Source organism: Natrix helvetica (assembly GCF_964273705.1).
Source record: "Natrix helvetica genome assembly, chromosome: 13".
NCBI lineage: Eukaryota > Metazoa > Chordata > Lepidosauria > Squamata > Natricidae > Natrix > Natrix helvetica.
In genome coordinates, this window is record NC_138557.1 from 3,542,627 (window position 1) to 3,570,450 (window position 27,824).

Below are 27,824 nucleotides of genomic sequence, written 5' to 3' on the forward strand. Positions count from 1 at the left end.
GGACTCCAGACTCCAAGTCTTGCCACCAGAAGATTCTCAGCACAAGGAAAGGTCTTGCAAAAGGCGATGGGAACGCAGAAGACCTCCTTCCATTTTCCTTCCTTCCCAGGGATCCATGGCAACCAAAACCACTTATCTATCCCTGGCCCTCAAAACCCATGGATGATACGGAGGTAAGATCTTTCCATCTAAGTTGGAGGCTATCTCAGTTCTCAAGAACACAATTCTGCAAAGGCTTGCTAGGCACACAGAACAACCATCTTCCAAAATTTCATACAGATGCAGAAAAGCAGTTCTATTGAGAAGTTCTCCTCTGGGGACATCTCTGCTTTGCTTTTTAGAAGACCAGAAAATAAGGACCTACTTCTTAAGAGTTGCAAAAAGAGGGGAGAAGATCTCCGGATCTAAGGAAACCTTAGACAAAGGGATCTCCAGAAAATGTCCATGAAATAAAACTTCGTATCTCCCCACCCAGTTCTTGCTACTGACTACAAGGAGTAAGGAGGGGAAAGAAAACGAGGAATAAAATGCCCAATGATACAATTGATACCAAACTCAGCTTTCGAAATATAGAGAAGAATTTTGTTTCCCAACGGAGGAGAAGGGCTTTCCGTGAAAAACACAGAATTGTTTCTTTTTTTTAAAAAGGCAGAGATAATCTAGGATCATCTTCTCCAAACTGGCACCTCTTTGATGTTCTGGACTTCAAGTCCCATAATCCCCGAGCAAGATGTCAACATGAACTCTTGGAAACTTTCTCCACCTTTCTTTGGACAGGCCAACAACAACAACAACAACAAAAATACACACATACACAAAACAGCCAGGACATCATTCAGTACCGTGATAACACTTCCTGCTTTATCTAATTGGAGCAATTATGGACACTTGCTTCAGAATTTCTGGACACATTTCAAAATGTGGTTGAACCAAACGGATCAAGGAAGGATGGCATTTGGGAATAACGGCTTACAAAAATTAGCCTGTATCCAACAGGAAAGTGAAATTACACAACATCGGGATTGAAATAAAGTCACACCTAATCGGGACTATCTGTGGGGACCTTGGTGCTCTCTGAGCCGGGGGGGGGGGATTTTAACACTACTAGCAAAATACACCACAGTACATCAGCTTTTAGGCAACACAATGAAACTGACCTGACAGATCTCTTCTGGGATTTCCCAACCCTTTGTATCTGCAGCATGATATTTATTCCATTTTTTGAAAAGACACGGCTAACATTTCCATAAATGTATTTGGGTCAGTTTACAGCTCTACATGCATTGAATTAAAGGAATACACCCGGGCTGCACATTTTAACGTCTTCCTTCTCTCTCTAGGACATCTTTTGCTAGCCTACACAAATGCATTTTTTTAAAATTAAAGAACGGGCATTGAAAAAAAAAAACCAGACATTTATAAATCACATGCAACAATTCTGTCTTGGCAGTTAAGCTTTGTGCATCAATTGTATTTTTTTTTCTGTTGGAGAGAAACCTATCCAGGGGGGAAAAAAATTAGCTATGTCTTTTTCCTGATTGAGTTGCATGGTTCACACAAGCCATTTTGGGTTTCATCGGAAGAAGAGATTGGCTGCCAAAATTTCCCTCTGAGCCAGAAATGAATGATTTCTCACCCTTGAACCATGAGGACTAGTAACCTATTGGTTTAAAGGATTGAAAACTCGGACATGGATCAAGATTCCAGCAAGGTAGTTTGGCATGCAATCTGTTACAGGTAGCCATGAATGGAATACATTTCCCTGGTTGGCACAGAAGGGTCAGATTTTCTTGCCGTACTTTCAATTCAGGCTTCAAAACTCAGCAGTAAAAAAAAATAAATGAAGAAAATAATACTTTGGTTAAACAGCAGACAGACATTTGTTAAATTACTACATAAGGCAACAAGATGACTAGAAGCAGCATGGCTTAGGAATGACAGGAGAATAAGCAGGTAGCAAAAAAAGCACACTGAAGATTAATTTGGCACCGTTAAATATATACGCATATATATATATATTTAACACTTACACATGAGACCAAACACAGCACAGTTATCATAAATGTTGCAAACAAACCTAGGAAGCTTAGAGGCAGGCAGATTTGAGACAGCTGTTGACCTCCACATCTGGTTCGCTTCGGCCTGTCCAAATTCCCATGGTTACCTTTACTGCCGAATTGGACAGTAGGCGCTTTTGCAAAAAAAAAAAGCAAAGACATTTGCGTGTCTTTTTCTTGGGTGCATTTTCACAGCGCTGACGCCAGAAGAGGGTTTACTTGATCCCTGCTACTTATCCCCAGGATTATACCTTTTTTTTTAAAAAAACACGATCGTTAAATATTCTGGAGGATGGGTCTCCTTCTTCTTGGATCCATTCTAGAGAACTTTGCAAAGGGGGTGGGGGGGGATGGAGGGGACAAGTTTGCAAATGGCCTTCTCCAGAAAAAAAAGGGGGGGGGATAGAATCTCAAAGGGGGAAAAAAATTACAGTGTTTTTTGCCAGAAAATAGCAATAGCGCTTAGACTTATAAACCGCTTTGCAATGCTTTACAGCCCCCTCGAAGCGGTTTACAGAGTCAGCCTCTTGCCCCCAACGATCTGGGTCCTCATTTTACCCTCCTCGGAAGGATGGAAGACTGAGTTGACCTGCAGCCGATCAGGATCGAACTGCTGGCAGTCGGCAGAGTCAGCCTGCAATACTACATTGTAACCACTGCGCCGCCACAGCTCTTAGTACTAATGTACAAAATAACGTGCATGGCCGTTTTAGCCTGTGATGTAAACATCCACCATGCAAGGTAGCAGGAAGAGCAAACACCCTTCTGTAGTCGAGAGCCAACGGCCGTTCCTGTTCAGGAGTTCCAAAAGTAGAATGGGAGGAACAAGGAGACTACCCAAACTCAAATTTCTCCGGTCTCAGAATCCCCTCAATTTAGATTGGGAAGATGAAGAAGAAAATACCATGGATGGAATCCAGCTTGTTGACGAACGCTCCCAAACTCCTGGCCATCCCTTGGTCCCCACCATCCTTTTGAAACTCCCGGAAAGGATGTCGAAATGTCTTCTCCAAAGTCCCCACCCTCCTCTTGGTCCTTCTTCAAACCCAGGTGGGACTCCAGCATTTGGAAGGAGGGGACCCCAGTTCCATCATTGCAAAAATTGCCAAGCTTTTACAGAGGAGAGAAAGAGAGAAAGCTAATTTTGCCTACCTACATGATAAGGCTCACAGATTTATTTATTTATTTTTTGCGCTGAGCGGTGGAGGCGGGAGAGCGAATGTGAGAGAGCGACAGAGACACTCAAAGCATCATGAGTAGGGACCAGGGGTGAGAGGTTGGGTCAAGCAGCTGCAAGGAGAGTGAAAGCAAGCTTGAAAAGCTGAGGTTATTAATGGTTTTAGTAAAATCAGGAAAAGGCATTAGCAAAGCTATTACACAAATATCCCTTAAAACAAACTTCCAAAGAAAACATGTCGATCTAGATATATATATATATATATTTCGGCACAGACTTTTTTTTTCTTTTTTGGCAAAAAAAAAAAAGATTCAATTTCTCCCACCCTCCCTCCCTCTTATTCCACCCCCCTCCCCCACAGACAAGACCCGTTTGTGCACATAGGATTGAATTTTTTTTTTATCGATTTGGCTCCCGCCGACTCTAATTTGCAAGGTGAAATGGGTTGCCGCTCAGAAAGGAAACAGAATTGGAAGATTGCCAAAAAAAGGGAAGTGCTATCCAAATGAGGTCAAAAAGGCAAAAATAGCATCCTGGTTGTGTGTGTGTGTGTGTATGTGTGTTTGTGTGTTTGTGTGTCTATGCAAACATACACTCAATTTTGGGGGCTTCAAGAGTCAAAACAATAGCACCGCAAGTTCAGATGTCCCAGTTACTTAGAAAGCAATCCCACAGAATGCAATGAGGCTTGTATTCAGCTACGCCTACATCGTATTCCAGCTTTTAAGGAGAGTTAGTGAGGAGTTGGGCAGCCAATAAATTCAAAATCCATCCATCCATCAACCAATCAACCAATCAGCTAGGACGGTTTTCGTTGAGGTCTAACTTTTTTTCTCTCTCAATCCCTCTCTTGCTTCTGGGAGTTTATTTAGTTCTATTGTATTTATTTATTTCATTGGAGAAGTTCTCCAGGATTATTTTGTCCATTCAGACAAAGAGCAGCTGGTGGAATGGTTAACAAAAATCCAGGAGATCTTATCATGGTCGGTCTACTCAAAGTCAAGAGACTCTTGGCTTCCAAGCCTTAGCAGAGCTACCCCGCTCGTAAGGATCTCTTCAAACAGTAAAAAAAATTATCAGTCATAATGATGAGCATATCAAATAAAATCCCATTCTTGAAGAATGCAGTGGCCAAAGAGTAACTCGGAGCTGCCAAGAAAACACCAAGGCGAGGTCTATCAAATCAGGAGTTGTTGAGCTCCAGAATGGAGATAATTCAATTTTTGGGGGTGAGGGGGGGAATTATTATTAATTACTTCTACATGCCTCCATCTACCTAACCAAGTGAAGTGCACACATTTAGGAAAAGAGAAGAGAGCAAAAAGAGGCAAAAGGAAGGAAGGAAGGTCAAGGATAGGAGACTTAGCTGATAGAAACCCATCTCTTTGTTAGCCTGTCTTAAGCCTAAAAGATAAAAAGTTCCTCTCGCACATATGTGCTAGTTGTTCCTGACTCTAGGGGGCGGTGATCCATCTCTGTTTCAAAGTCAAACAGCCAGAGCTGTCCGAAGACATCTTCGTGGTCATGTGGCTGGCATGACTCAATGCCAAAGGCGCACGGAACGCTGTTACCTTCCCACCGAAGAGGGTCCCTATTTTTCTACTTGCATTTTTTGCGTGCTTTCGAACTGCTAGGTTGGCAGAAGCTGGGACAAATCACAGGAGCTCACTTCGTTACGTATTGCTAGGGATTCGAACCACCAAACTGCCGACCTTTCTGATCGACAAGCTCAGCGTCTTAGCCACTGAGCCACCTTAGCCACCCTTAGTCTTAAGCCTAAGGACACCTTATTTCGTCTTTTCTATTATGATCAAAGTGGTCAAAAGGGAGTTGGGTAGGAGGATAACGTGGCCCTTTTCAGAAGCATGGCCTCATTTCTTGATTTTCCCAAAGAGCGGATCTAGCAAAAGAAAAAAGAAAAGAACTGCATTTTTCTTCATCCTCCTCTTTTAACGACCCCATAATCCCTTGTGGGGTGGAGTCTTGGGCAACTGAAAGGAACGGAGAGTTTAGTGGCCAGATACCCTTCCTGTCGCCGATGAGGAGCTATATCCAGCAGATATATTCTCTCTGTAATATTAAATCCCATTTAAGTCATCGCTTTTGCTCTTCGTAAGCTGGTGGTCTGAAATCATCCTTCATTTCTTTTCAAGTTGAATTAATCGGGAGGAGAAATGAAAGAGACTGAACCTTTTCTTACACTCTCATTTGGAGGTGACCAAGATACGGGCGTTTCATGGATGGAATTGAAAACCATTAAGGTTTCGAAGCACAATGAGGGTTTGTGAGTGTGTGTGTGTGTGTCTGCGTTTTTGGCAAAATAAAAAAGCCATTTGTAAAAAATAATATATAATTATATATATTATAAAAAATGCAACAGTATGTATACAAGGGATAAAACGGCCCAACTCACTCTACCATAATTTACGCACAACCTACGAAGCTGCGCTCGGTTTTTAAAGGAAAGACGAGACAAGCGGATAAAGATTTGTTTGCCTGTTTCCTCCTGCAAAGTAGAGAATTGAAGCCAGGGATATTTGAATAATAGGAAACGCATCACAATTTGGTTAATTGCTTTTTTTTGGTTGTTGCTGCTGTTTTTGTTTTCCCCTAAATCTTTTGGGAATGAGGTGAGACAGCGAGATGGAGTGAAGCATCAAGCTACCTGAAGAGACACAGCAAGAGAGACAAGGCAGACGGTTTTAGTTAAAAACAAACTGGATATTTTTAATAAAAAGCTTGGTACCAAAAATTGTAGTACAAACATCTCAGCGGGTTGGGGTGGGGGTGGGGATGGGGGGGTGGGGGAAAGGGGCACACCCACACAACAGATATTCTAATTTACACAGTTCCTCTCCCATGCCCTCTAACACATGCCAAAAGTAAATTTGGAAAGGGGAAAAAAGAAAAATAAGCCACATATAACAACAGCGATGGCAACAAGAAATGACGTTTCTCTTTTTAAAAAGAAAAAATAAGAAAAGAAATACCGTGTTTCCCCAAAAATAAGACAGGGTCTGATTTTCTTTCGACCCCCGAAATATGCGCTTGGCCTTATTTTTGGGGAGGTCTGATTATTTTTGAGGTGCAGGAGGCGGCGAGCGTGGTCACCTCGTGGCTGCTGAGGGCTTGTTTTAGCTCATGAGCTCCAAAGCCCGATCGGGCTTATTATCCAGGGAGGTCTTATTTTCGGGGAAACAGGTTAGAAAAAGTGTACTTGTGTGCAGAAAAAGAGACTGGAGCACTCTTGAGAGAGCTGATCAGGAACAAAATAAGTGTGTGACACGAGGAGTTTTGTTGGCGTAGGTAAGACTAGTCATCCATCATAAGCTACCCAAAAAAGTCTTCTATGGCACCAACGAGTTGACCATCCACCAGGACCATTCCAAATGGCCAATCAACCACCCACCTCCCTTCCTTTTTCTCCTTCCCACTCACTCAAACCTAGACATTCGGGGGTTGGGTTTTTTGTGTTATAAGGTAGTAACCTTGATCGAACGAGTCCTCCGAAGAATCACTGTACGACGATCCAGCTTTGATCTCTCGGGAGAGTAAACAAAATTCCTGCTTTCTATTTGCAGCCAGTTTAGATTTGAGAGTCCTAGTAGAGGGGACGGTCTTCTTTCTGGCTTTGAAGATGTCGGAGATCCTGTTGCATTTAGGGGCCATTACACTATAGAGGCCAGAAGGTCTCATCCTGTCTCCGGTCGTGGAATGAGAAGACCAATCATCCTTCAGGGATTCCTCCTCTTCCTCAAAATCTGTATCTGGGGTCAATTAGTTATTGTTTTTTTTTTTTAAGAAAAAGAAACACAAACATCATTGCCAACGTTAAGCATTGTCTGTGGAGATTCCCTGTCGTCCAGGTGCTTTTTCTTACAAGGCAACTGGACTTCGCTTCTCCTTCAAGACGTTTTGCTTCTCACCCAAGGAGCATCTTCAGTTCTGATTGAAGGGTGGAGGATGGAAGATGTCTGTAGCACGAAGCAGAGTCCTGGTCCCGACAAAACCCCGTTTTATTAAACTAATGTGATTTCCTCTCATTCACCTTGTGCAAGGTGTGACAAACAGTCTTTCAAAGGAGTATTTATGACTACAGACCTTATCTAGCTTGGAAAACTGCCAGGTCAATATTTTCCAAATGAGGTGCTGTGCAAGGAAAGGCTGGGCACAGAGTCTCTGAGATTCACGGACAGATCTTCACACTCCTGAAACGAATCTAACGACCGAACGAACAAATTGTTTCCTGCAAAAGCCCCCTCCCCTTTCACTCCTCTTTTATGTCCTATGGGAGGGGCCAATCACCTTCCACCTGTGACTTTACTCCCAAGTCGACCCTGATTTCTTAGCTGTTCTTTTCTTCTGGCAGCTCTGCGCATGCGCACACTGGGAACAGGCTCCAGCTGTCCCTCTGCCTCACTGCTGTCTAACTCTGAAGGCAGCTGAGAACTGCCAGACGGCCTCGGCCCCCTCTCTGCCTCTGACACAGAGCCCACGTCCGAGCCTTCCCCAGACTCCAGGACTGGCCCATGCCCCTCCCCAACCTGCTCACTGTCCGACTCTGCCCCCAGCTCCGCTGGTGGTCCACAACAGTGATACCGAGGGCACAAATGAACCTCCAAGAGGCCTTCAATGACTCTTAGAGAGACTACTAATGACCAGAAGACTGCAAGGAATATAAATCCTTCCATCTTCCACCACATTCAATCAGAACTGAAGAAGTTCGTTGGATGAAAAGCGAAACGTTTTCAAGAAAGAACAAAGTCTAGTTGTCTTTGGGACAACTTTAAGCACTGCACCAGACATCAGACTATGGAAGAGAATTAGAAAATGGCGGCTTGGCACCCTGATTCCATGTTCAGCACCCAGCACCTCCAGTCCAATAGACAACCTGGTTGCCTCTATTAGTCACATCCAATTCAAGTGTGGTTGTCCTTTATTCAAAGTTCAATGGCCGCCCTTAAATCTTTGAGGGACATGTCTATCCTGCTCTAAAAGACAGACCAGTCCAGACCAAGAATTAAACTGACACCATTAAAATCACATTAACATTCAGTGCATTCACTGCAATTATTCTGATTATTTCCCATCTGTTTTAATAATTTTTCTAGTCTGCCACATTCAAAGTAACAATTCAGGTGTGTGTGTGTGTGTGTGTGTCAGGAAAAGGACCGTAGAAGAGGTATCCCTGAATCTGAAGGATCAGGATGCAAATTATGGGAAAGGCTTGCAAATCCTGTCACCAGGATCTTTATTAATATTATATTATTATATTACTGGTAATATCCAAATCAGTCTTTGTCATATCCAGGAAAAATAACAGGAATGTGCAGCATTCCTCCTCTTAAATCAGACTAAAGGATAGCAGTGTTCCAGTATCTCAGGGGCTGCCACAAAGAAGAGCGGGTCAAACTATTCTCCAAAGCACCTGAAGGCAGGATAAGAAGCCTTGGATGGAAATTAATCAAGGAGAGAAGCAACCTAGAACTAAGGAGACATTTCCAGACCGTGAGGACAATTAAATCAGTGGAACGCCTTATCTCCAGAAGTTGTGGGCGCTCCATCAATGGAGATTTCCAAGAAGAGATTGGACAATCATTTAGAAGGCCTCCTGCTTGACCAGGAAGTTGGACTAGAGGGCCTCCAAGGTCCCTACCAACTTGGTTATTCTGTTAAAGACAAGTCCACCAAAACCAGCGAGGAGAAGAAACGGAAAGTTACTTACTGTAGGAATAACTGCTCACTTCGGATATCGCAGGTGAGTTGGAAACCTTCAGGTGGTGACCTTTCATTTTTAGCCCCACCTCCAACTTCTTCATTTTGACCGCCATTTTGTTTTTACCTTCTTTAGAGGCTTTCAGGGAGAAGCTGAGGCTTTTAGCCAAGTTCTTTTTGGCATCCTTGCCAAACAAGGCACCGTGGGGGGACGACAGGTATTGGTTGTTGTAGCAGCCGCCATTTTTCTGCCTCCCTCTCGACCCATCCGCAAACTTGAACGGGGATTTCAGTTTGCTGCGCCGGGTGAGCGACAGGGCTTTGTCGAGCTTGCTCATCAGTTGCTCCTGATCACAGGCCAGCTTCTTCTTCTTAATCTTCAGCTGCAAAAAGAGAGAGAGAGAGAGAGAAGGGGGAAAAGGAGAGAGAGGAAGAATGAGCAGAAATGGAAGAAAACAAAGGAAGTCACGCAAGGAATGACTTCTTCATCCAGATATCCGCCCCCCTCGGGGAGAGGGGGCGGTTTATCAATCGAATAAATAGAATATCTCAAAGTGGAAACCACTAGGCCATGGGTTGGCAAACTTAAACACTCAAAGAGCCATTTGGACCCATTTCCCACAGAAGAGAAAACACCAGGAGCCACAAAGGTCCCAACCGGAAGCCCACTGTCCAATTCTGGAGCTGACCGGAAGTTCAGTTCGCCTACCATAGAGTCTCCTCCTAGCGCGGTGTCCTTTTTCCTCTACCTGTCATAACCGAAAGCCCTATCAATTGTGGAGACAACTGGAAAACCCTCCCCTTGCCATAGAGTCTTCTCCTGGCGCACTCTGCTTCTCTCCCCCCCCCCCCCAGAGGTTCCTCTCAAAATTGTGGCGCCGACTGGTGACGGAGCCGCAGCAGAGGGAGGAACGAGCCACATGCAGCTCCAGAGCCGCAGTTTGCTCACTCCTGCACTAGAACAGTGATGGCTACCCTTTTGGCGCCATTTTATGGGTGTGCTTGCAATGCGTACACAACACACACACACATCGCGCGCACGTGCACACACACACCGTGCTAACCCTGCCTCCCCATGCATGAGCACACAACCCCCCGTGCCGCATTTTGGGTCTAGTAGTCCTCCCTGAAGCCGCCTAGGACCAAAAATGGGTTGCAGGGTGGGGTGGGGGTGTAACCCCCATCCTTGCAACCTCCTGAGGATGCGCACATGTCTCCCGCATGTGCACCGCCCCAGCATATGCGCGCCAGAGGCCTAAATATCAGCAGGCTGGTGGGAGGCGCGCGCGCATGTACAGTGGAACTGAGCTGGGGCGATGGCTCATGTGTGCCCTCAAAGAGAGGGCTCTGCTTGCCACCTGTGGAGAACGAGATGGCAAAGGATGAGATGGTTGGATAAGGATCCTCAAATGCAATGAGTTTGGCAAAACTCCAGAAGACAGTGGGGGACAAAGATCCTGGCCTGCTATAGTCCAAGGATCTGACAGGACGTAGTATAACAATAAATCCCCCTTCCCATTTTGTTCTGGTTCAGCCATATTGTCTGAAAGGCAGAAGACTCACCTCACTGGAGAAGTTCATCAAGAGGTCTTGCTCATCCCAACTCCGATGCCTGGTCTTCGTCTTCCCACTCCTGGTCTCTCCCTCCTCTTCCTCATCCAGGAGAAGACCTCGGTGCTTCTCCTCCAGCCCTTCGCCCATTTCTGAGTCTTCGGAAAGCAAGAGGGATTTGCTGAGCCTGAAAACATCAGAAAAGGAAAGAGGTTGACCATGGGAGCATCTTGGGAGCATCACCAGCAGGATAGAAGGAGAGGGAGAAGGAGGGAGAGAGGAAGAGGGAGAGAGAGAGAGAAAGAGAGAGAAGGAGAACCTTCACACCATGATTTTGCAAAAGCTTGAGGTGGGAAAGAAGATAACAAGAATGACCAGGTTACAATATCCAGACCAAGCAGGATTCCTTCATTTCCCTCATTTGAAAAATCCGAAGCACCAGGGAAGGGTTGAAGGGTGACAATGACGCAGAATCTCAAGCAAAGGTGAAGCCAAGTTCTAAATGTATCAGTAAGAAAGCAAAGACAGAACAAAAGGGAAACAGAGGCAGCGCCGCAGGCAGGGCAAAGCAAGACCAAAGCGTATCCCGACACAAATATGTTTCTCTTCCTCTCGTGCCAAAGGAAAAACAAGTTCGACTTCCAACAAAATGCAACCTCCACAGCATTCCCAATGGAAGTCCACCCTTCACCCATAGGTAAAGGTTCCCCTCGCACATATGTGCTAATCGTTCCAGACTCTAGGGGTCAGTGTTCATCTCTGTTTCCAAGCCGAAGAGCCAGCGCTGTCCGAAGACGTCTCCGGGGTCATGTGGCCAGCATGACTCAACACCGAAGGCGCACGGAATGCTGTTCCCTTCCCACCAAAGGTGGTCCCTATTTTTCTACTTGCATTTTTTACGTGCTTTAGAACTGCTAGGTTGGCAGAAGCTGGGACAAGTCGCGGGAGCTCACTCCAATGCACGGGGCTAGGGATTCGAACCGCTGAACTGCCGACCTTTCTGATCAACAAGCTCAGCATCTTAGCCCCTGAGCCACTGCGTCCTCATAGCCATAAGCAGTCCTAAATACGGAGAACTTGCTGCTGCTTCTCTCTCTTTCTTTACTCAGAGATCAACTCATCCTCCAGATCACAACAGTTTTCCCCACGGTGGTCCAAGCGCTGCTTAACCAATATCTCTGCCATAAAACTCTACATGACAAGCCTGACGCGTCCTGGTGGCCCCCCAACTGCCCCAAGAGAGCTGGCATCCATGTTTGGGGCAGAGAGAAGGCCACCCAACCAGGGTGGGACCCTGCTACAATCCCTTTTCCCGCCCCACAGCCCGACCTTACTTTCCACTCCTGCCGTCACTCTTCCCTCGCTCCTTAGGGGGCGACAGAGCGCTTGATCCATGGTTCCGTTTTCTGGGCCTTCCTGGACCTCGTTTTGCCAAGCTTCTATTTGTCTCGTCATGCTTTTCCCTTAAAGAAAACCACACACTTGACCGTTAACCAAGAGCAACGAAGAAGGAAAGAAGGAAAGTGAGAGAGAGAGAGAGAGAAAGAAAAAGAGAGAGGGAGGAAAAAAAAGAAAGGAAGAAAGAGAGAGAGAAAGGAAAGAAAGAAATGGGGAGGGAGGGAGAAAAAGAAAGAAAGAGGGGTGGAGAAAAAAGAAGGAAGGAAGAGAGGCAGGAAGAAAAAGAGAGAGAGGGAGAGAGAGAGAGAGAAGAGAGAGAGAGAAAAAGAAATAAAGAGAAAAAGAAAGAGAGAGGGAGAAAAAGAAAAGAGAGAGAGAGAAAGGAAAGAAAGAAAGAAAGAAAGAAAGAGGAAGGGAGAAAAAGAAAGAGAGAGGGAGAAAAAGAAAAGAGAGAGAGAAAGGAAAGAAAGAAAGAAAGAAAGAAAGAGGGAGGGAGGGAGGGAGGGAGGGAGAAAAAAAAGAAAGAGTGGGGGAGAAAAAGAAAGGAAAGAAAGAAGGGAGGGAGGCAGGGAGAAAAAGAGAGAGAGGGAGGAAGAAAAGGAAAGAAAGAAAGGGTGGTGGAGGAGGAGGAGGAGGAAGAAGAAGGAGGAGGAGGAGGCCATGATCCATCACCAAACTACTACACCGACCTACACTCAAAGCAACCCACGGAAAGCCACAGTTGCTCGTGAAGTGCCTACAGCCTCTGTCCCCGTGGCCAACCAGTAGATCAAACTGCCAAGCCACAAGGCTGCCCTTCCATTCTCAAGGTCCAATTTGAGTATCGTGGAACACAAGGAGAGGGGTGGAAAAGCCAAGATGGTGAGAGACTCAAAGATGGTGCCTGTGCCCAGCCCACCAGGCAGCTGCAGAAGGTCCCTGGGCGACTTACTCGGAGTCTCTCCGCCGCTGAAGCTTCGCCAATTCCCTCTGCTTTTCCTTGTATCTCCTCTGCAGCTCGGCCAACTTCATCCTGTAATCCAGTTCCATGCCATCCATGTTCCCAATGGACGACTTTATGGAATACATCTGAGACAAGAAAACAGCAAAGAGTTGACGGAGAAGGGAAAGCACAACGTCTGTCAGTCCCGTTAATTCACAATCACTTCTATACAAATAGAGAGCCCAGCTCTCTCTAGCACTGATGATGTAACCTAGTTGGGTCATGAAAGATGATCTCCAAGGTCCCTTCCAACTCTGTTATTCTATTCTGTTCTAAGGTATAGAGAATAATGATGTATAAAGAAAGTTGAAATAACCACGATGTAAATATGAATGATAGGGATACTGAAACGCTGTTAAGAGTGGAAGTGTGGTGTTAAAGTTAAAATATGTGTAATAAAATTTATTTGTTTAAAAAAAAGAGAGAGAAAGAGAAAGGACAGACAGAGCCAGGTTGACTGCCATGTAGACTTCAGCATCCCTCAAAGGTCAGGAAAGCTATTGAGATATTCCTTGGGTTGCTTCATCTCACCTGAAAGCCTCGTCCTAACCACTTCCCCCATCCCCATATCTCTGCAAATCTCCCTACCCTACTCACCGTCTCATCTTTCTTTTGCATCCAGCTGTATTTCTTATTGGGGTTCAGTTCTCGAGGCAGACGGATGTTCTTCAGGCTATCCATGAAGGGGGTGGAGAGAACTTCCATCAACATCTGGGTACCAGCAGCTAACAGGCTTTCCAAGGCTGGATGAGCTGAGAAATTCTCTGGGCCTGTAGAAGATAAGATGGATGAGTAGTGAGGAGCAGGAGGGACATCCAACAGACAGGGACCGAGGGAAAATGCTTAAGCAAACTTAAGTCTAACCTTCCTTGTATTTGGATGACTCTTCTCTAATTATCTAGCAGGGGCTAACCATGAGTTCAGAAGATTCCTGTACATATCCCTGTAGCAATAAATCACGGATAGCAAGAGCACTGAGACTTATATACCACTTTGTTATGCTTTACAGCCCTCTCTAAGCGGTTTACTAGAGTCAGCATATTTGCTCCCAACAATCTGGGTCCTCATTTTACCAACCTTGGAAGGATGGAAGGCTGAGTCGATCTTGAGTAGGTCAGGATCGAACTCCCAGCAGTAGGCAGAGTCAGCCTGCAATAGCAATAGCACTTAGAACTTATATACCGCTTCACAGTGTTTTTACAGCTCTCTCTAAGCGGTTTGCAGAGTCAGCATATCTCCTCCCACCCACCCCGACAATCTGGGTCCTCATTTTACCGGCCTCAGAAGGATGAAAGGCTGAGTCAACCTGGAGCAGCTCAGAATCGAACTCCTGGCAGTGAGCAGTCAGTTAGCCCTGCAGTACTGCATCCTAACCACTACGCCACCACAGCTTTAAGAAACGGTCCCTGAAGATGGACTCCAGGACAAGTCCAGAAGCTCAGAAGAAGACAAAAGCTCTGGTCTCGGTGACCAACCCAGATTGGATCTTAGCCATAAATCAGTTGAATTGGACCTTCGTGTGTGGACCTGACCTTTCACACCAGAGCAGGAACCTAAGAGCTCAAAGCGAAGCCTTGAACCTTGTCCTGCAATGAGGTCCACATCTACTCACCTTCGGTTTCCTGCCGCCGTTTCTCCAACTCCAGTTCTGCGATTTCGCTCAAGAGGGTAATTCCGTGCAGAAAAGTGTGTTCTGGGGACAGGCTGGAAGACACCTCCAAGTTCACCACTGCCTCCTGAGGGACACCATCGCTGTTCGTGAGCAAGGAACATGCTTGGGGTAGTTCAGCAGCTGCTGCTAAGGCATTCATACCAGCCAAGGGGTCATCCATTTTGATGTCCAGAGATGTTACCGGGCAGGTATATATCTCATTCCTGTAGACAGGGGCTTCTAGCATGGCTTCCTCCTCTTCCTGAAGCATGCTGGGAAATTCTCTGTTTGGGGGAGATCTGATATGGGGCATTTCTACAGCCAATGGTGACTTCTCAGGCTGAGGAACCAACCCCATCTCAGGCTCTTCAGCATCTCCCTGTAACACACTCCCACCGTAGTCATGAATGGGGCACGTTTCACTCTCGTTGGTCTCTTCCTCTTGGGCTTCCATTTCCACTGAGCAGGACATCCCCGGATAGGCTGCTTGGCAATCCTCAAGAACGTCCTCATGGTCTGAACTCCGGAGGGCTTCGCCGTGGTGCAACTGAAGATCACAATCATTGGTGTCCTCCACAGGAAGAGCAACCGAGGTGGCCATCTCCAGGGCCTCCATATCACGTTCGCAGATACCTTCCTCCTGGCTATTGTCCATCTCCATCTCCGTTTTCACCCGTTCTTCTAAGGATTCTTCTTCCTCCACCGTCTGGATGGGTTTGACCATCTTGGATGGGGAAAGATGAATGGGCTTCACCTCTGGAGAAAGTGCCAAGGGCTCGGGACTCCTGGTCGGCAGAGGGACATTGGAGCCCAACTCATCTGCCTCGGATGCAGCCGTTGGCTGGAGAAGGTATGGGTAGTGTCTTCTGAAGGAGTCTGGAAGGGACTGGAATGGATAGCTGGATGGAATTTCTGCAAGAGGGCACAAAAAGATGAAAGCGTGGAAGATAAGTAAGTCCCATCTTTTCTGAGGAGAGTCCCTAACAACAGTGGTCTCCCCATCTTTCCAGCTTTGTTGAGTGGAGGAGGGGGAAAGAGGAGATAGTTCTGTGTGAGTGACAGGGGCACGCACAAGTGTGCATACTCCATTTGTGCAAGCAGGGGTCCATCCACCCACCGCTCACACAAGTGGAGGAGAGAGAGAAAGAAAGAAAGAAAGAGAGAGAGAGAGAGAGAGAGAGAGAGAGAGAGAGAGAAAGAGAGACTGAGAGAGAAAGAGAGACTGAGAGAGAAAGAGAGAGAGAGAAAGAGAGAGAAAGAGAAAGAGAGAGGGAAAGAGAGAGAGAGAAAGAGAGAGAGAAAGAGAGACTGAGAGAGAGAGACTGAGAGAGAAAGAGAGAGAAAGAAAGAGAGAGAGAGAAAGAGAGAGAAGGAGCTTTGGGAAAGAGGCAGAATTAGGACAGGAGAAAACAGGAAATAAAAATTTAAAAAAAAGAAAGAGGATTAAAAAATAGTGAGGCTTTGTACCTGGAAACAACGTCTGGTATGAAGCAGAGGTCTCTTTCTCCAGTTCCAGCTCTTTCTTCTCCATGTTCTCGGTTTCCTCCTCTTCCTTTGGAGGGAGGTTCGGGGCAGGCGGCGGAGAAGCAGCCAGTGGGCTCGATGGGTGCGTGATGGGAGTAGTGGGGTAGGAATAGGCTGGCTGGCTTGATGGTTTTTCCAACTTTTGGATTACCTTGGCTTTGAGCACTGACACAGAGGAGGACCTGGGTGATAGTGGAGGGGGGCTTACCACCTTATTGTAGGACGCAGAAGTGCTTGGAGACAAAACTGGGGGCTTCCGGTGCAGAAGGGTTGAGGCAGGCGTTGGCTTGGCATTATCCAGGTTGCGCTTCGTTATCTTCTCTTCCATCTCTGCCCGCTGTTCGCTGGCTTTTAGCCTCTCCTGTTGAGAGAAAGGAGATATCAAATAGCAATGGCTCTTCACTGATGATACATGGACCCCAAAGGGGACTCGGGGGGTAAACTGGGTAGGATACAGGGACAACCATGGAAAACCTGGAGTTTTCACGATTTATCAGAACTGATAAATGCCTGTAAACACAGGAGCATGAGTGAAATTCAGCAGGTTCTGGAGAAATGGTAGAAGAAATTTTGAGTAGTTCGGAGAACCGGTAGTGGAAATTTTGAGTAGTTCGGAGAACCGGCATGTGCCACCTCTGGCTGGCCCCAGAGTGGGGTGGGAATGGAGATTTTGTAGTATCGTTCCTCTTCCACGCCCACCAAGCCACGCCCACCAAGCCACACCACGCCCAACAGGCAACACCCACAGAACCAGTAGTAAAAAAAAAAAAGAATTTCACCACTGCACAGGGGATTGTCTTTCTACAATCATGGGAGCAGACTTTTGGACAGAATGACTGGTTGAGTTAGAGTTTCTCAAAGTCAACCTCCACCAAGTGTCCCACCTTGCCTTGTATGAAAAAAAAATTGCCTGGTTAAAAATCCAGGTATAACAATCATGTGGAAAGGCCAGCTATGAGGCCCAAAACCAAGAATGATACACGGTGATTCTTTCAAGCTGAGTTCTTTATTGCTTCACACCTATAGACAGAATCTTGCCAGAACGAAGACTCTACTATCTGCATCTACAATATATTCTGGGAACTATTGAGGAGGTGCTGTCCTCAATCACTTTCTCTCACACGTGATCTCTGAGCTGAGTTGCCTCTTACTCCTCTGGAATGCAGGCCCTCCCTTCTGGGAAACTCCCCCTTCCCCCCCACCCCGTGGTCGCTTACTACATTCCACCACATCAGTCTATTTGGTTTAATGAATGCTAACTAGGATCTAGCTAGGTCTTCTCCGTTCATCACATCTGGAGACCTAGTTTCAGAAAGGAGAGGCCGATGAAGTTGGTTTCCCAAAGGCAGCTGCAAAAGTTGAAGCCCAAGGATTAGGACCTACCACCAACTGGGCATGTGCAGCCTGTTGCTGCAGGAGGTATAGCTCATGCTGACGAATCAGCTGCTGGTGAGATAAGAGCTGGAGCTGGTGAGCGTGCTGGAGGGAGCCCCTGGTAGGAGAATATATGGCAGGCCAGAGAGGAGGTGCACGATCCATCAGTTCTGCTGGAATGAAGAGAGAGATTGACTTAAAACCCAACCTCAATCCAAGGGAGAATTTAAGGTCTAAGCAATGTGGATATCCTGCAGGTGGGCCCAGGTGCCACCCAGTTGGCCACATATGAACTTTACACAAAGCAAAGCAGAGCAGAGTCAAAAAGAGGGCCATGAAAATATTTACAGACCCCACACATCCTGGACATAAATTGTTTCAACTTCTGCCCTCAAAATGACGCTATAGAACACTGCACACCAGAATAACTAGACACAAGGACAGTTTCCGCCCCCCCCCCTCCGAATGCCATCACTCTGCTTCACAACTAATTCCCACAACACTGTCAAATAATTTACTAAGACTATATTACTACTATTCTTCTCTTCCTTCCTAGTATCTAACTCTCCCCATTGTTATGACTATAGCCATGCTGCTTGTATCTTTCAATTTATATTGTTTTATTTGTTTACTAGTACGATTTAATAGCTTATTAGTAACTTTTGACTATCACTAAGTGTTGTATCTTTTTATTCTTGATGAATGTATTTTATTCTCCTTATGTACACTGAGAGTATATGCACCAGACAAATTCCTTGTATGTCCAAGCACACTTGGCCAATAAAGAATTATATTCTATTCTATTCCTTATTCTATTCCCTATTCTATTCTTATTTCTATTTCAATTCTATTCTATTCGAATTCTTACTCTATTCTATTCTGAATTCTATTCTATTCCATTCTATTCTGAATTCTTTTTCTATTATTCTATTCTATCCTATTTCCCTATTCTCTATTCTATTCTATTCTTATTCTGCTATTCTATTCTATTCTGAATTCTTATTCTATTCTATTCTATCCTATTCACTATTCACTATTCAATTTTATTCTATTCTATTCTTATTCCATTGTTCTATTCTATTCCCTATTCCCTATTCTATTCTATTCTTATTCCACTATTCTATTCTATTCTGAATTCTTATTCTATTCTATTCTTATTCCATTATTCTATTCCGTTCCCTATTCCCTATTCTATTTTATTCTATTCTATTCTTATTCCATTATTCTATTCTATTCTATTCTAATTCCATTATTCTATTCTATCCTATTCCTTATTCTCTATTCTATTCTATTCTAATTCCTTCTATTCTATCCTATTCCCTATTATCCATTCTATTCTTATTCCATTATTCTCTTCTCTTCTATTCTAACTCTACCTTACTGAAAGTCTATGCGAACAATAACCTGTACATCTGAAGGTACAATTCGCTTTGGGTACCTACCAAAGTGGGTCAGGTGTTCACTGGGGATCATGACTAGCTGGCCGGATTGAGGATCTCTGGCAAACTGGTATGCAGAGGGGAGTGCTCCCCCCATGCCGGAAGGAAAGCCAGGGGCCATGCCTTGGTGCAAAGAAGGGTGCCCTGCAAAGAATACGGGAGCAGAAGAGAAATTCTGTAAGGTGAAAAGATCAAAGGTCGCATGAAACCAGGTGAGACGGTGCCCATACAAAGGTATTTTAGGATTCTACTGCTGGTTACCCAGGGATCCATAGATAAAGGTAAAGGTTCCCCTCACACATATATGCTAGTCATTCCTGACTCTAGAGGGCGGTGCTCATCTCCGTTTCAAAGCCCAAGAGCCAGCGCTGTCCGAAGACGTCTCCGTGGTCATGTGGCCGGCATGACTAAACATCAAAGGCGCACGGAGCGCTGTTCCCTTCCCAACAAAGGTGGTTCCTATTTTTCTACTTGCATTTTTACAAGTGCTTTCAAACTGCTAGGTTGGCAGAAGCTGGGACAAGTCACGGGAGCTCACTCGGTTACGCGGTGCTAGGGATTCGAACTGCCGACCTTTCGGATCAACAAGCTCAGTGTCTTAGCCACTGAGCCACCACATCCCAATACATAGATATGCATGGATGAAGGCTTGCGAAGGGTCTCAGCCATCTAGAAAACCGTTGTCTCAAAGGGGCCTTTCAAAAGCCCTTTTTTTTCAAGGGGGAAAAAAATAAGTTTTTTTTGTTTCTCCAATACTTTTGGTCATCGTTGTCGTCTGTGGCCTTTTGAAAAGTCACCTTTGAGATATGCCTAGATAATAAAGCAATGGCTGCATCGTTCTTTATTCTAGTCCCCTGGAGCACCTAGAGCAGGGGTGTCCAAACTTGGGAACTTTAAGACTTGTGGACATGCTGGCTGGGGAATTCTGGGAGTTGAAGTCCACAAGTCTTAAAGTTCCCAAGTTTGGACACCCCTGGCCTAGAGGCATCATAGGTGCCCACCGTGTTAAGCAACGTCACCCAAGCTATTCGTTGTCTCAGAGCAGGATGGAGCTCCAGGGCTGCAGGTTGCTGACCTCTGGTCTCAAGAAGAGGCCAACTCTGCGTTCATTTGATCACCTTACCATAGGGATGGCCGGTAAGCCACATGGACGAACTGCTGCTTCTGGGTAACCACGGATGGGTCGCCAGGTGTGATGTGGGGTCACCAATCCACCGTCCTGAACTGGTCAGGGGTGGCCCCCCAGTCACCATGAGGTTAGAGTTTAAGCCACTGGTAGCACAGGTAGCCGGATGGATCCGAGCAAAATCAGCCAATTCTTTGCTTTCTCTGGGGGAAATAAAAAGAGGAGGAGGGCTTAGAGACCCCAGCCTTGATAGGTTTCAAGCATGGTCCTTTCTTCATCAGGAAGGGGAATGAGACAACACTTGAATGGCTGGTGGAAGACATTTGTGGAAGAGGTTCGGAGGAGAAGGAAGAGGAGGAGGAGGAGGAGGAGGAGGAGGAGGAGGAGGAGGAGGAGGAGGAGGAGGAGGAGGAGGAGGAGGAGGAGGAGGAGGAGGAGGAAGAAGAAGAAGAAGAAGAAGAAGAAGAAGAAGAAGAAGAAGAAGAAGAAGAAGAAGAAGAAGAAGAAGAAGAAGAAGAAGAAGAGGAGGAGGAGGAGGAGGAGGAGGAGGAGAAGGACTAGACTATGGGGTCCTTGATGTTCTCTGCACTGTGTTTTTTTCTGATATTTCATAACCTAACTAGATTTCAGTGTGAGGAGAAGGAGGAAGAGGAATTGGAGGAGGTGTCCAGATAATTTCTGAACTTCCTAGGAAGTTTACTCAGCCCCTTCTCAGTTGTCCTTCCGTCAGCTAGCAAGAATGTTTTTGTTTAGACTAGATAGTTAGTTATCTGGGTTTTTTTTTTGCTTGGCAATTCTGTTTTTCTCCCTGCCATTTTTCACAGCAGGTTTATTTGCTTGCGTTACATTTGCGGCTAAAATATATTTCCACATTACAGGTGGTTTTGAGAGTTGCATCTTTCCGACTGCAGAAACGGTCGAGTTTTAGAGCTAAAGGGTCACAGGAAATAAGAAATATCACCTGAGAAGTTTCTCCTGGTCTCGTTCCAGACGACTTGCCAGAAGGTGGTTTTCTCGAAGGCGTGGACGGTCATCCCCACAGTCTTCGTCCAACCGTCCGTGTCCTAAGGGGCAACCGAAACAAAGCAAGCTCAGCCTCCTGTAAATATAATCAAACATTGAGACTTCTCCAACCAACGGTTGAAGTTCTAGACATCTCTTCAAGAATTGCCAGGATCCCAAGATCCTTGATGGAGAAGCCTGAAGAGACAGTTATGGGATAATGGTTAAGAGGTCACGTGGGAGGACAGAAGGACAGAATAAGACAGATCATTCAAGAAGCTTTACATGCCTACAGATAAATTCCGAGTTCGGCTCTGAAATACAGGTAGCTTTCAGATTCGGGTTAATGTCTGGGTTCCAAATAGCATCCAAAAGTAAATCAGAGTCCGAGGCGAAGTATGGCTCAAAATTCCAATTTATGAAGAGAGACATGTTGGCACATTTGGGAAAACCCGAATCTGAAAGCTTCCCGGTTTTCCCCACCCGGTTGAAAGTTCAAGATCTTGCCCCCCCCCCCCAAAATCTAGGTGCGTCTAATACTTCGGAGCGTCTTATACTCCGAAAAATACAGTGATCACAGGCGGATGATTGTAGCTAGGTTTTCTCATAAAGAAGCCTCCTCGTTCTTGCAAATGCTTGTTTTCAATCCCTTTTATTTTCCTCGCGTGCTTTCAAACCCTGCTAGCATCCCATCCAGGGACCGCAACTAACCCAAAGGGCCTAATAACCATAAAAGAGCCTATTCCATATTTCCTTACTTGCAGTGGGATTCAGCCGGTTCGCACCACTTCGGGAGAACTGGTTGTTCAACTTTCTGAGCAGTTTAGTGAGCTGGTTGTTGGAAGAAATGATTAGGGCAGAGAACCGGTTGTTAAATTATTTGAATCCCACCACATTGCAAACCCAGGGAGCTGGGTTTGCAATGTGGAGGAAGAGGAGGAGGAAGAGGAGAAGGAGAAAGAGGAGAAAAAGGACTATGGGGTCCTTGATGTTCTCCGAGCTTGGTTATTTTCTTGCGTTTCATGACCCAACTAGGTAACTTCATCAATGATGGAAAGGAGTGGGGGTTTGCAATGTAGAGGAAGAGGAGGAGGAGGGGAGGAGAAAGAGAAAGAGGAGAAGGAGGACTGTGAGGTCCTTGGTGCTTGCTGAACTTGGTTGTTTTCTTACGTTTCATGACCCAACTAGGTAACTTCATCAGTGGATTCAGCCAGTTCGCACCACTTTGGGAGAACCGGTTGTTAAGTTTCTGAGCAGTTTGGTGAACTGGTTGTTGGAAGGAATCATTAGGGCAGAGAACCGGTTCTTCACTTGTTCGAATCCCACCACTGCTTACTTGCCTAAGAATAATAGTGCATCAGCCTTTAACACGCTGGTCCCATGGCGACACTAGGAATGTTCTGCACACCCCTTAACGTCCCAAACACAACCTTACAAACTGCTGATTCACACACACACGCATGCACACGCACACACACAAACCCTCAATAGGCAATCTTGTCTTTATAAATTTCCTGACATGACGTACGAAGTCCGCTGGAGCAACATTCATCCCCGTGGAAAATTCAATCGGTTATGCACAGAGCTTGCAAGGAAGGAGGCCGAAAGAAATCTCTCTGGAGGCCCCATTTCCTTGGCAAACCAATGCCCCTGTTCAATGCGTGGCTTGGCTTGCCAAATCCTACCAGATTAGCTGAGTTAAGCCCCCCCCCTTTTTTTTTTTTTTGCTTTTCTCTTTCTTAAAAGGTTTTGCACCTTCGAGGGCCCTACACTTGGCACAGACCAACTCAATATTATTAATTTTTTTAAAAAAAAGAAGGGAGGGAAAAAAAGTCTCTTGGCACGCAAGGACGGGAAAAGGGTGGAGGGGCGACGGAGAATTAGGGAGGGGGCCGCGAGACGGGCAAAAAAATGAGAGCCTTGTGTGCCAATTCGATTGCTTAGCAACTAGACAAGTACAGTCCTTGTTCACAAGCTCTTATTTCTGCTCAGTAAATTATATTTAACAGAGCGGAGTGGGTGGGGGGTGGAAGCAGAGGTTGGTGGGTGGGTGGGAGCTAAGGGGTTGGAAGCTTTCAGACCCGCTCAAACAAACACATCTCCTTTGTTGGCTACCAATCCCGGCTCTTGGCTCCAGACGCAAAGAGGCTGTGGGAACCCAGATGGAAAAATGAAGTCAGGGCTGGCGCACAAAAGGGCTAAAAGCAGGAATCTGGGGACCCCAGGGTGGACGGATGGACAGACAAAACGACTGAACCCAGCTCCCTTTTCCTCTGCAGCACTAGCGGGGAAAGCATCGGGGCGAGTTTGGACTGCTGCTGAGTCCCCCACCCAAAACGGAGAGGTGGGCAACGCTACAGGCAGACAACAAATTGCATCGATGCGCTTGGAAGGATGCACAGCTTGTGAGTTGGCAGGGGAAAACCGGGTGTCCCCCTTGGCAAAATTTAAGCTGCCTTCTGCAACACACACACACACACACACAGCAATCCATGGCTCCCGATTTGCAAATTTCAGGCACATTCGGCGTCCACGCACACACACACATCCCATTCAAGGGTTTTCTTCTGCAGCTTTTTTCAAAGCAGCATGGTGGAATGGGGGTGGGGGGAATATGCGCTTCCTCCCCCTCCTGTCTCAAAATCTGGGGAATGTTTGATCAGCAGCCGACAGAATTACCCTGTTTCCCCCCAAATAAGACCTCCCAGGATAATAATCCCAATCGGGCTTTTGAATGCTTGCGCTAAAATAAGCCCTCACACTCCCCAAAAAATAAGCCCTCCCCAAAAATATTGCAACACAACCACAGCCGTGAGGTGGCCAGTATGAGGACTCATAACTTTTAGGGAGGAGGTGTATGGACAATATAGTGGGATGTGGTGGCTAAGACGCTGAGCTTGTCGATCAGAAGGTCGGCAGTTCAGCGGTTCGAATCCCTAGCACCACATAACGGAGTGAGCTCCCATTACGTGTCCCAGCTTCTGCCAACCTAGCAGTTCGAAAGCACCTAAAAAGTGCAAGTAGAGAAATAGGGATCACCTTTGGTGGGAAGGGAATTGCGTTCCGTGCGCCTTCGGCATTGAGTCATGCTGTCCACATGACCACGGAGACATCTTCGGGCAGCGCTGGCTCTTCGGCTTTGAAACGGAGAAGAGCACCGTCCCCTTGAGTCGGGAACGATTGGCACACACGTGCGAGGGGAACCTTTACCTTTACCTTAGGGACAATATAATGAGGACCCATCATCTCGCCTTCTGACCAATGGATCGATCGATCTGCACCCTTTCTAAAAAGTCCAGCCCCATCTGCCATTTTGTGAGAATGCCCAAGAGTGAGACGCTCTTGAAATGCCAAATCGGTTGAAAAACAGACTGACTACAGTGAAGCAATGTGGTTTTTTTTTTTTTTTAAAGCAAATTGCAAATAAAATGTAGATGGAAATACACTGGAAACATTTTGCAGAATCACACATGACCTGCTAATAAATTTAACTGGAGGGAGGAAGGGGAGGTTGGAGGAGGGCTCTTACAGTGACTCACTCTAACAAAATGTTCTCTAAGTTATTCCCACAGAGCTAAGTGGTGTCTGTGAGCTTGATTTATTTATCTTTATCTTGGGTTGTTGTTTTTTTTTTTAAAGTGGGGGGGGGGGCTTGGCAAATACATACTGGAGAGGCCAATCTTAGAAGTCAAGGCTCAGTGGTCTGAAGTTGCCAACTAGCAAAATGAGCACAGAGGGGGAATTCATGCCTGAAAACAAGACGTCTATGGAGATTCTCAATCCATCCAAGGTCAAAGTATTTTTTTTTTCCAACAGGCAACTGGACTTTCTTGATTTTTTTCCTTGAAGATGGTTTGCTTCCCATCCCGAGAAGTTTCTTCAGTGCAAAGAGCGCTAATGACTTCAAGGAATATAAATTCTTCCATTCCCTGCCATTCAGTCAGAACCGAAGAAGCTTCTTGGATGAGAAGCAAAACCTCTTCCAGGAAAAATAAAGTTGACTCTTGCAAAAACACCTAAGGACAAGACCCGTGTTCATTCCTTCGCCACTTTTTAGCTGTTCACCTTTCCATTTCCTCCACCCATATCCTCCAGGTCAGGGGTCTCCAACATTGGCAACTTTAAGACTTGTGGACTTCAACTCCCAGAATTCCTCAGTCAGCAACCTTGGCCACTTTTAAGACTTATGGACTTCAATTCCCAGAATTCCTCAGTCAGCAACCTTGGCCACTTTTAAGACTTATGGAACTTCAATTCCCAGAATTCCTCAGTCAGCAACCTTGGCCACTTTTAAGACTTATGGACTTCAATTCCCAGAATTCCTCAGCCACTAAAGCTGGGTTTGAATTCTGGGACCTGAAGACCACAAGTCTTACAGTGGTTAAGGTTGGAGACCCCTACTCCAGATGCTCTCTACCACAGCCCCCTGGCCCTATGGGTAGTCAAATAACTGGCAGGCTCCAGACAACGGAGTGCTATAGTTTGGGGATTAGGAAAGTCAATCCAACCTTCCAAACTCTTCCCTTCATCTTTAATTGGCAATATTTCATGATTTTAGAGAATGCTCAGCTGAAATCTCAACCGAAGTTGTGTAAGAGCCGTTGAAACAGGCTACCACAATCTTAGAAAAGTCCTGCAATTTTCATTTGGCCCTCAAATTGTGGCAGAAACAGAAGAGATCACTCAATGATTTATCTCCACATTCTGTGGTCTTCCCTAGTTTAATTTTATCTAACCAGACCTGACCTGGAGCTTAACTTTGGCTTTCCAGGATCGCTCTGAAAATCCACCGAGAGATCTACTCCATTTCACATCAGGGATAATCCAGAACCACAAAGTTCTCCATCCCAAACAATGGCCCATCTCCCCCTCACTCAATTCTCCTCGTTCAAATGGTCATTTCTTCCTTTTTCATTGAATCACGTCCCGAATTTTAATTATAAGGCTTCTGTTGCCCGCAGCTACACCCGTCTCCCCTTGCAATCATTCATGCCACACAAAAACGTTGATGCTGGGTGTTGTTTTGTTTTGTTTTGAAAAATGGAAAGCAGCTTAGATGCTCTTTCAAATCAAAAGCAGCTCTTAGTTGGAAAGGAGCCCTTAGCATCTTGCACAAACAAACTGGAGAATTCAGTAAGCGCCAGCCATTTACTCTGGGGTGAAGGTCAGTCACACACACCCAAGCTCAAAAACTATTCAACACGCCAACATTTAATACCTAAGAGCAACAGAGAAGACACCGTCTGCCACGTTTTAATCTCTCCTTCCTCCTTCCAAAGATTTTGTTAAAATTAGAGCATTATGTTAAAAAATGTAGTGATAATGGATAAAGTTAGATAAATAACTGATAATGATAACAATGTATGTATGTATGTATGTATGTATGTATGTATGTATGTATGTATATGTGTGTGTGTGTGTGTGTGTGTGTGTATTGGTTTGATAAGAGGAAATTTGGTAAAAAGTTTAAATGGTAAAAAAAGTTGGGGGGGGAAGTAAGTTAAACTTAGTCTAACTATTGTTAAATAAATGACTGATAATGATAATAATGTAATAATTTGTAATTGACAGGATAAAAAGGAAATTGCATATAAATCGTAAACAAGGATTAAGAAAAGAGGTCTAAAGATTTCGTTATTAAACATAATCAATTTTTATTTTGAATGTGTTATAAAGGTATAATGGGGTTGGATGATATTGAAAATGGATAAGGGAATGCCACCATGTGGTTTTGTTTTAAATTTTGGAATGTTTGTTATAAAAGGACGTTAAAACAACTATAGCCATGTGAAGGATGAGGTATGATGATAGCAGTGTGTGTGTGTGTGTGTGTGTGTGTGTGTGTGTGTGTGTATAGGTGATGTAATATAGATAACACACTTTCTACAATTTGTAATGGAGGATGATTTTAAGGTGTTTGTTTGTCTTTATTAAGGGGTTGTAACACATATACAACCCCTGGTATGCCCAAATATGGGAGGAAGCTCACTACTCCCTCTTTCTGTCATTCGGCTCATTACAGAAAACAATCCAGGCAGAAAACCATATTTTTATTTTTAATGTTGCCTTTTTATATTTGTGTTGTATTTGTGCTGATAAATACATACCTATTTCCTTGGCTCAGCTGATAAAGGAGGAGAGCCTGTGGCTTAGTGGCTAAGACTCCTACCTAATATGTAATACAGGCAGGTTCAAATCCCAGCAAGGGTATGGCTAGCTGATGAGAGCTAAATAGCTTGAAATAGATCTATACTAGTCTCCCTTTATTTATTTATCAACACAAATACAACATACACACACACACACAAATAAGTCTATATATAGGTGGCTATTAAGGGTGTTTTTTCTTCTCAGCGTGTATTCAATGCTCTCCTTGTGTCTGTAGTGAATGGGAAGGGATTTTATCTTCTGCACGTGTTTGCCTGTATATAATTGTAAATAAACCACTGTTACCGTATTTTTGGAGTATAAGACGCACCAGAGTTTTTTGCGAAAACAGACCCATTTTTTGTCAAAAATAGGGCATGGATAGCCTTTAGGAGGCTTATAGAGTGCTCCTGGGGGCAAAATTGGGCCCGTTTTTGCTCATTTCTGCCCTCTCCAGCCCCCAGGAGCTCTCTGAAAGCCTCCTAAAATCTCTGAACGGCCATTTTGGCGAAGGGGGCAGGGTTTTGGGAGGCAAAAAATGCTGTATTCAGTGTATAAGACGCATCCAGATTTTCAGCCTCTTTTTTGAGGGAAAAAGGTGCATCTTATACTCCGAAAAATACAGTAATTGTCTTAAAGCTCTGGGTGGTGTGTTATTGCTCCTGAGTGTATCACATAAAG

At 45.3% G+C, this 27,824-nt stretch overlaps 1 protein-coding gene across 2 annotated transcripts in view; it reads right to left on the minus strand.

The window, feature by feature from the left end:
* TNRC18 (trinucleotide repeat containing 18) overlaps window positions 1-27,824 on the minus strand; it is a 71,126-nt gene that overhangs the window by 20,051 nt on the left and 23,251 nt on the right. The window contains exons 5-17 of one of the 2 annotated variants that reach the window (XM_081965809.1): window positions 20,956-21,058; window positions 19,992-20,197; window positions 18,872-19,012; window positions 17,439-17,602; window positions 15,999-16,416; window positions 14,493-15,443; window positions 13,478-13,650; window positions 12,830-12,966; window positions 11,835-11,963; window positions 10,513-10,687; window positions 8,960-9,332; window positions 6,723-7,001; window positions 2,078-2,191 (exon numbers count right to left, since the gene is read on the minus strand). In XM_081965809.1, the coding sequence (XP_081821935.1) occupies window positions 2,078-2,191; window positions 6,723-7,001; window positions 8,960-9,332; window positions 10,513-10,687; window positions 11,835-11,963; window positions 12,830-12,966; window positions 13,478-13,650; window positions 14,493-15,443; window positions 15,999-16,416; window positions 17,439-17,602; window positions 18,872-19,012; window positions 19,992-20,197; window positions 20,956-21,058 (3,363 nt within the window). The remainder of the gene's footprint in view (window positions 1-2,077; window positions 2,192-6,722; window positions 7,002-8,959; window positions 9,333-10,512; window positions 10,688-11,834; window positions 11,964-12,829; window positions 12,967-13,477; window positions 13,651-14,492; window positions 15,444-15,998; window positions 16,417-17,438; window positions 17,603-18,871; window positions 19,013-19,991; window positions 20,198-20,955; window positions 21,059-27,824) is intronic. The other variant, XM_081965810.1, reaches the window with a different exon arrangement.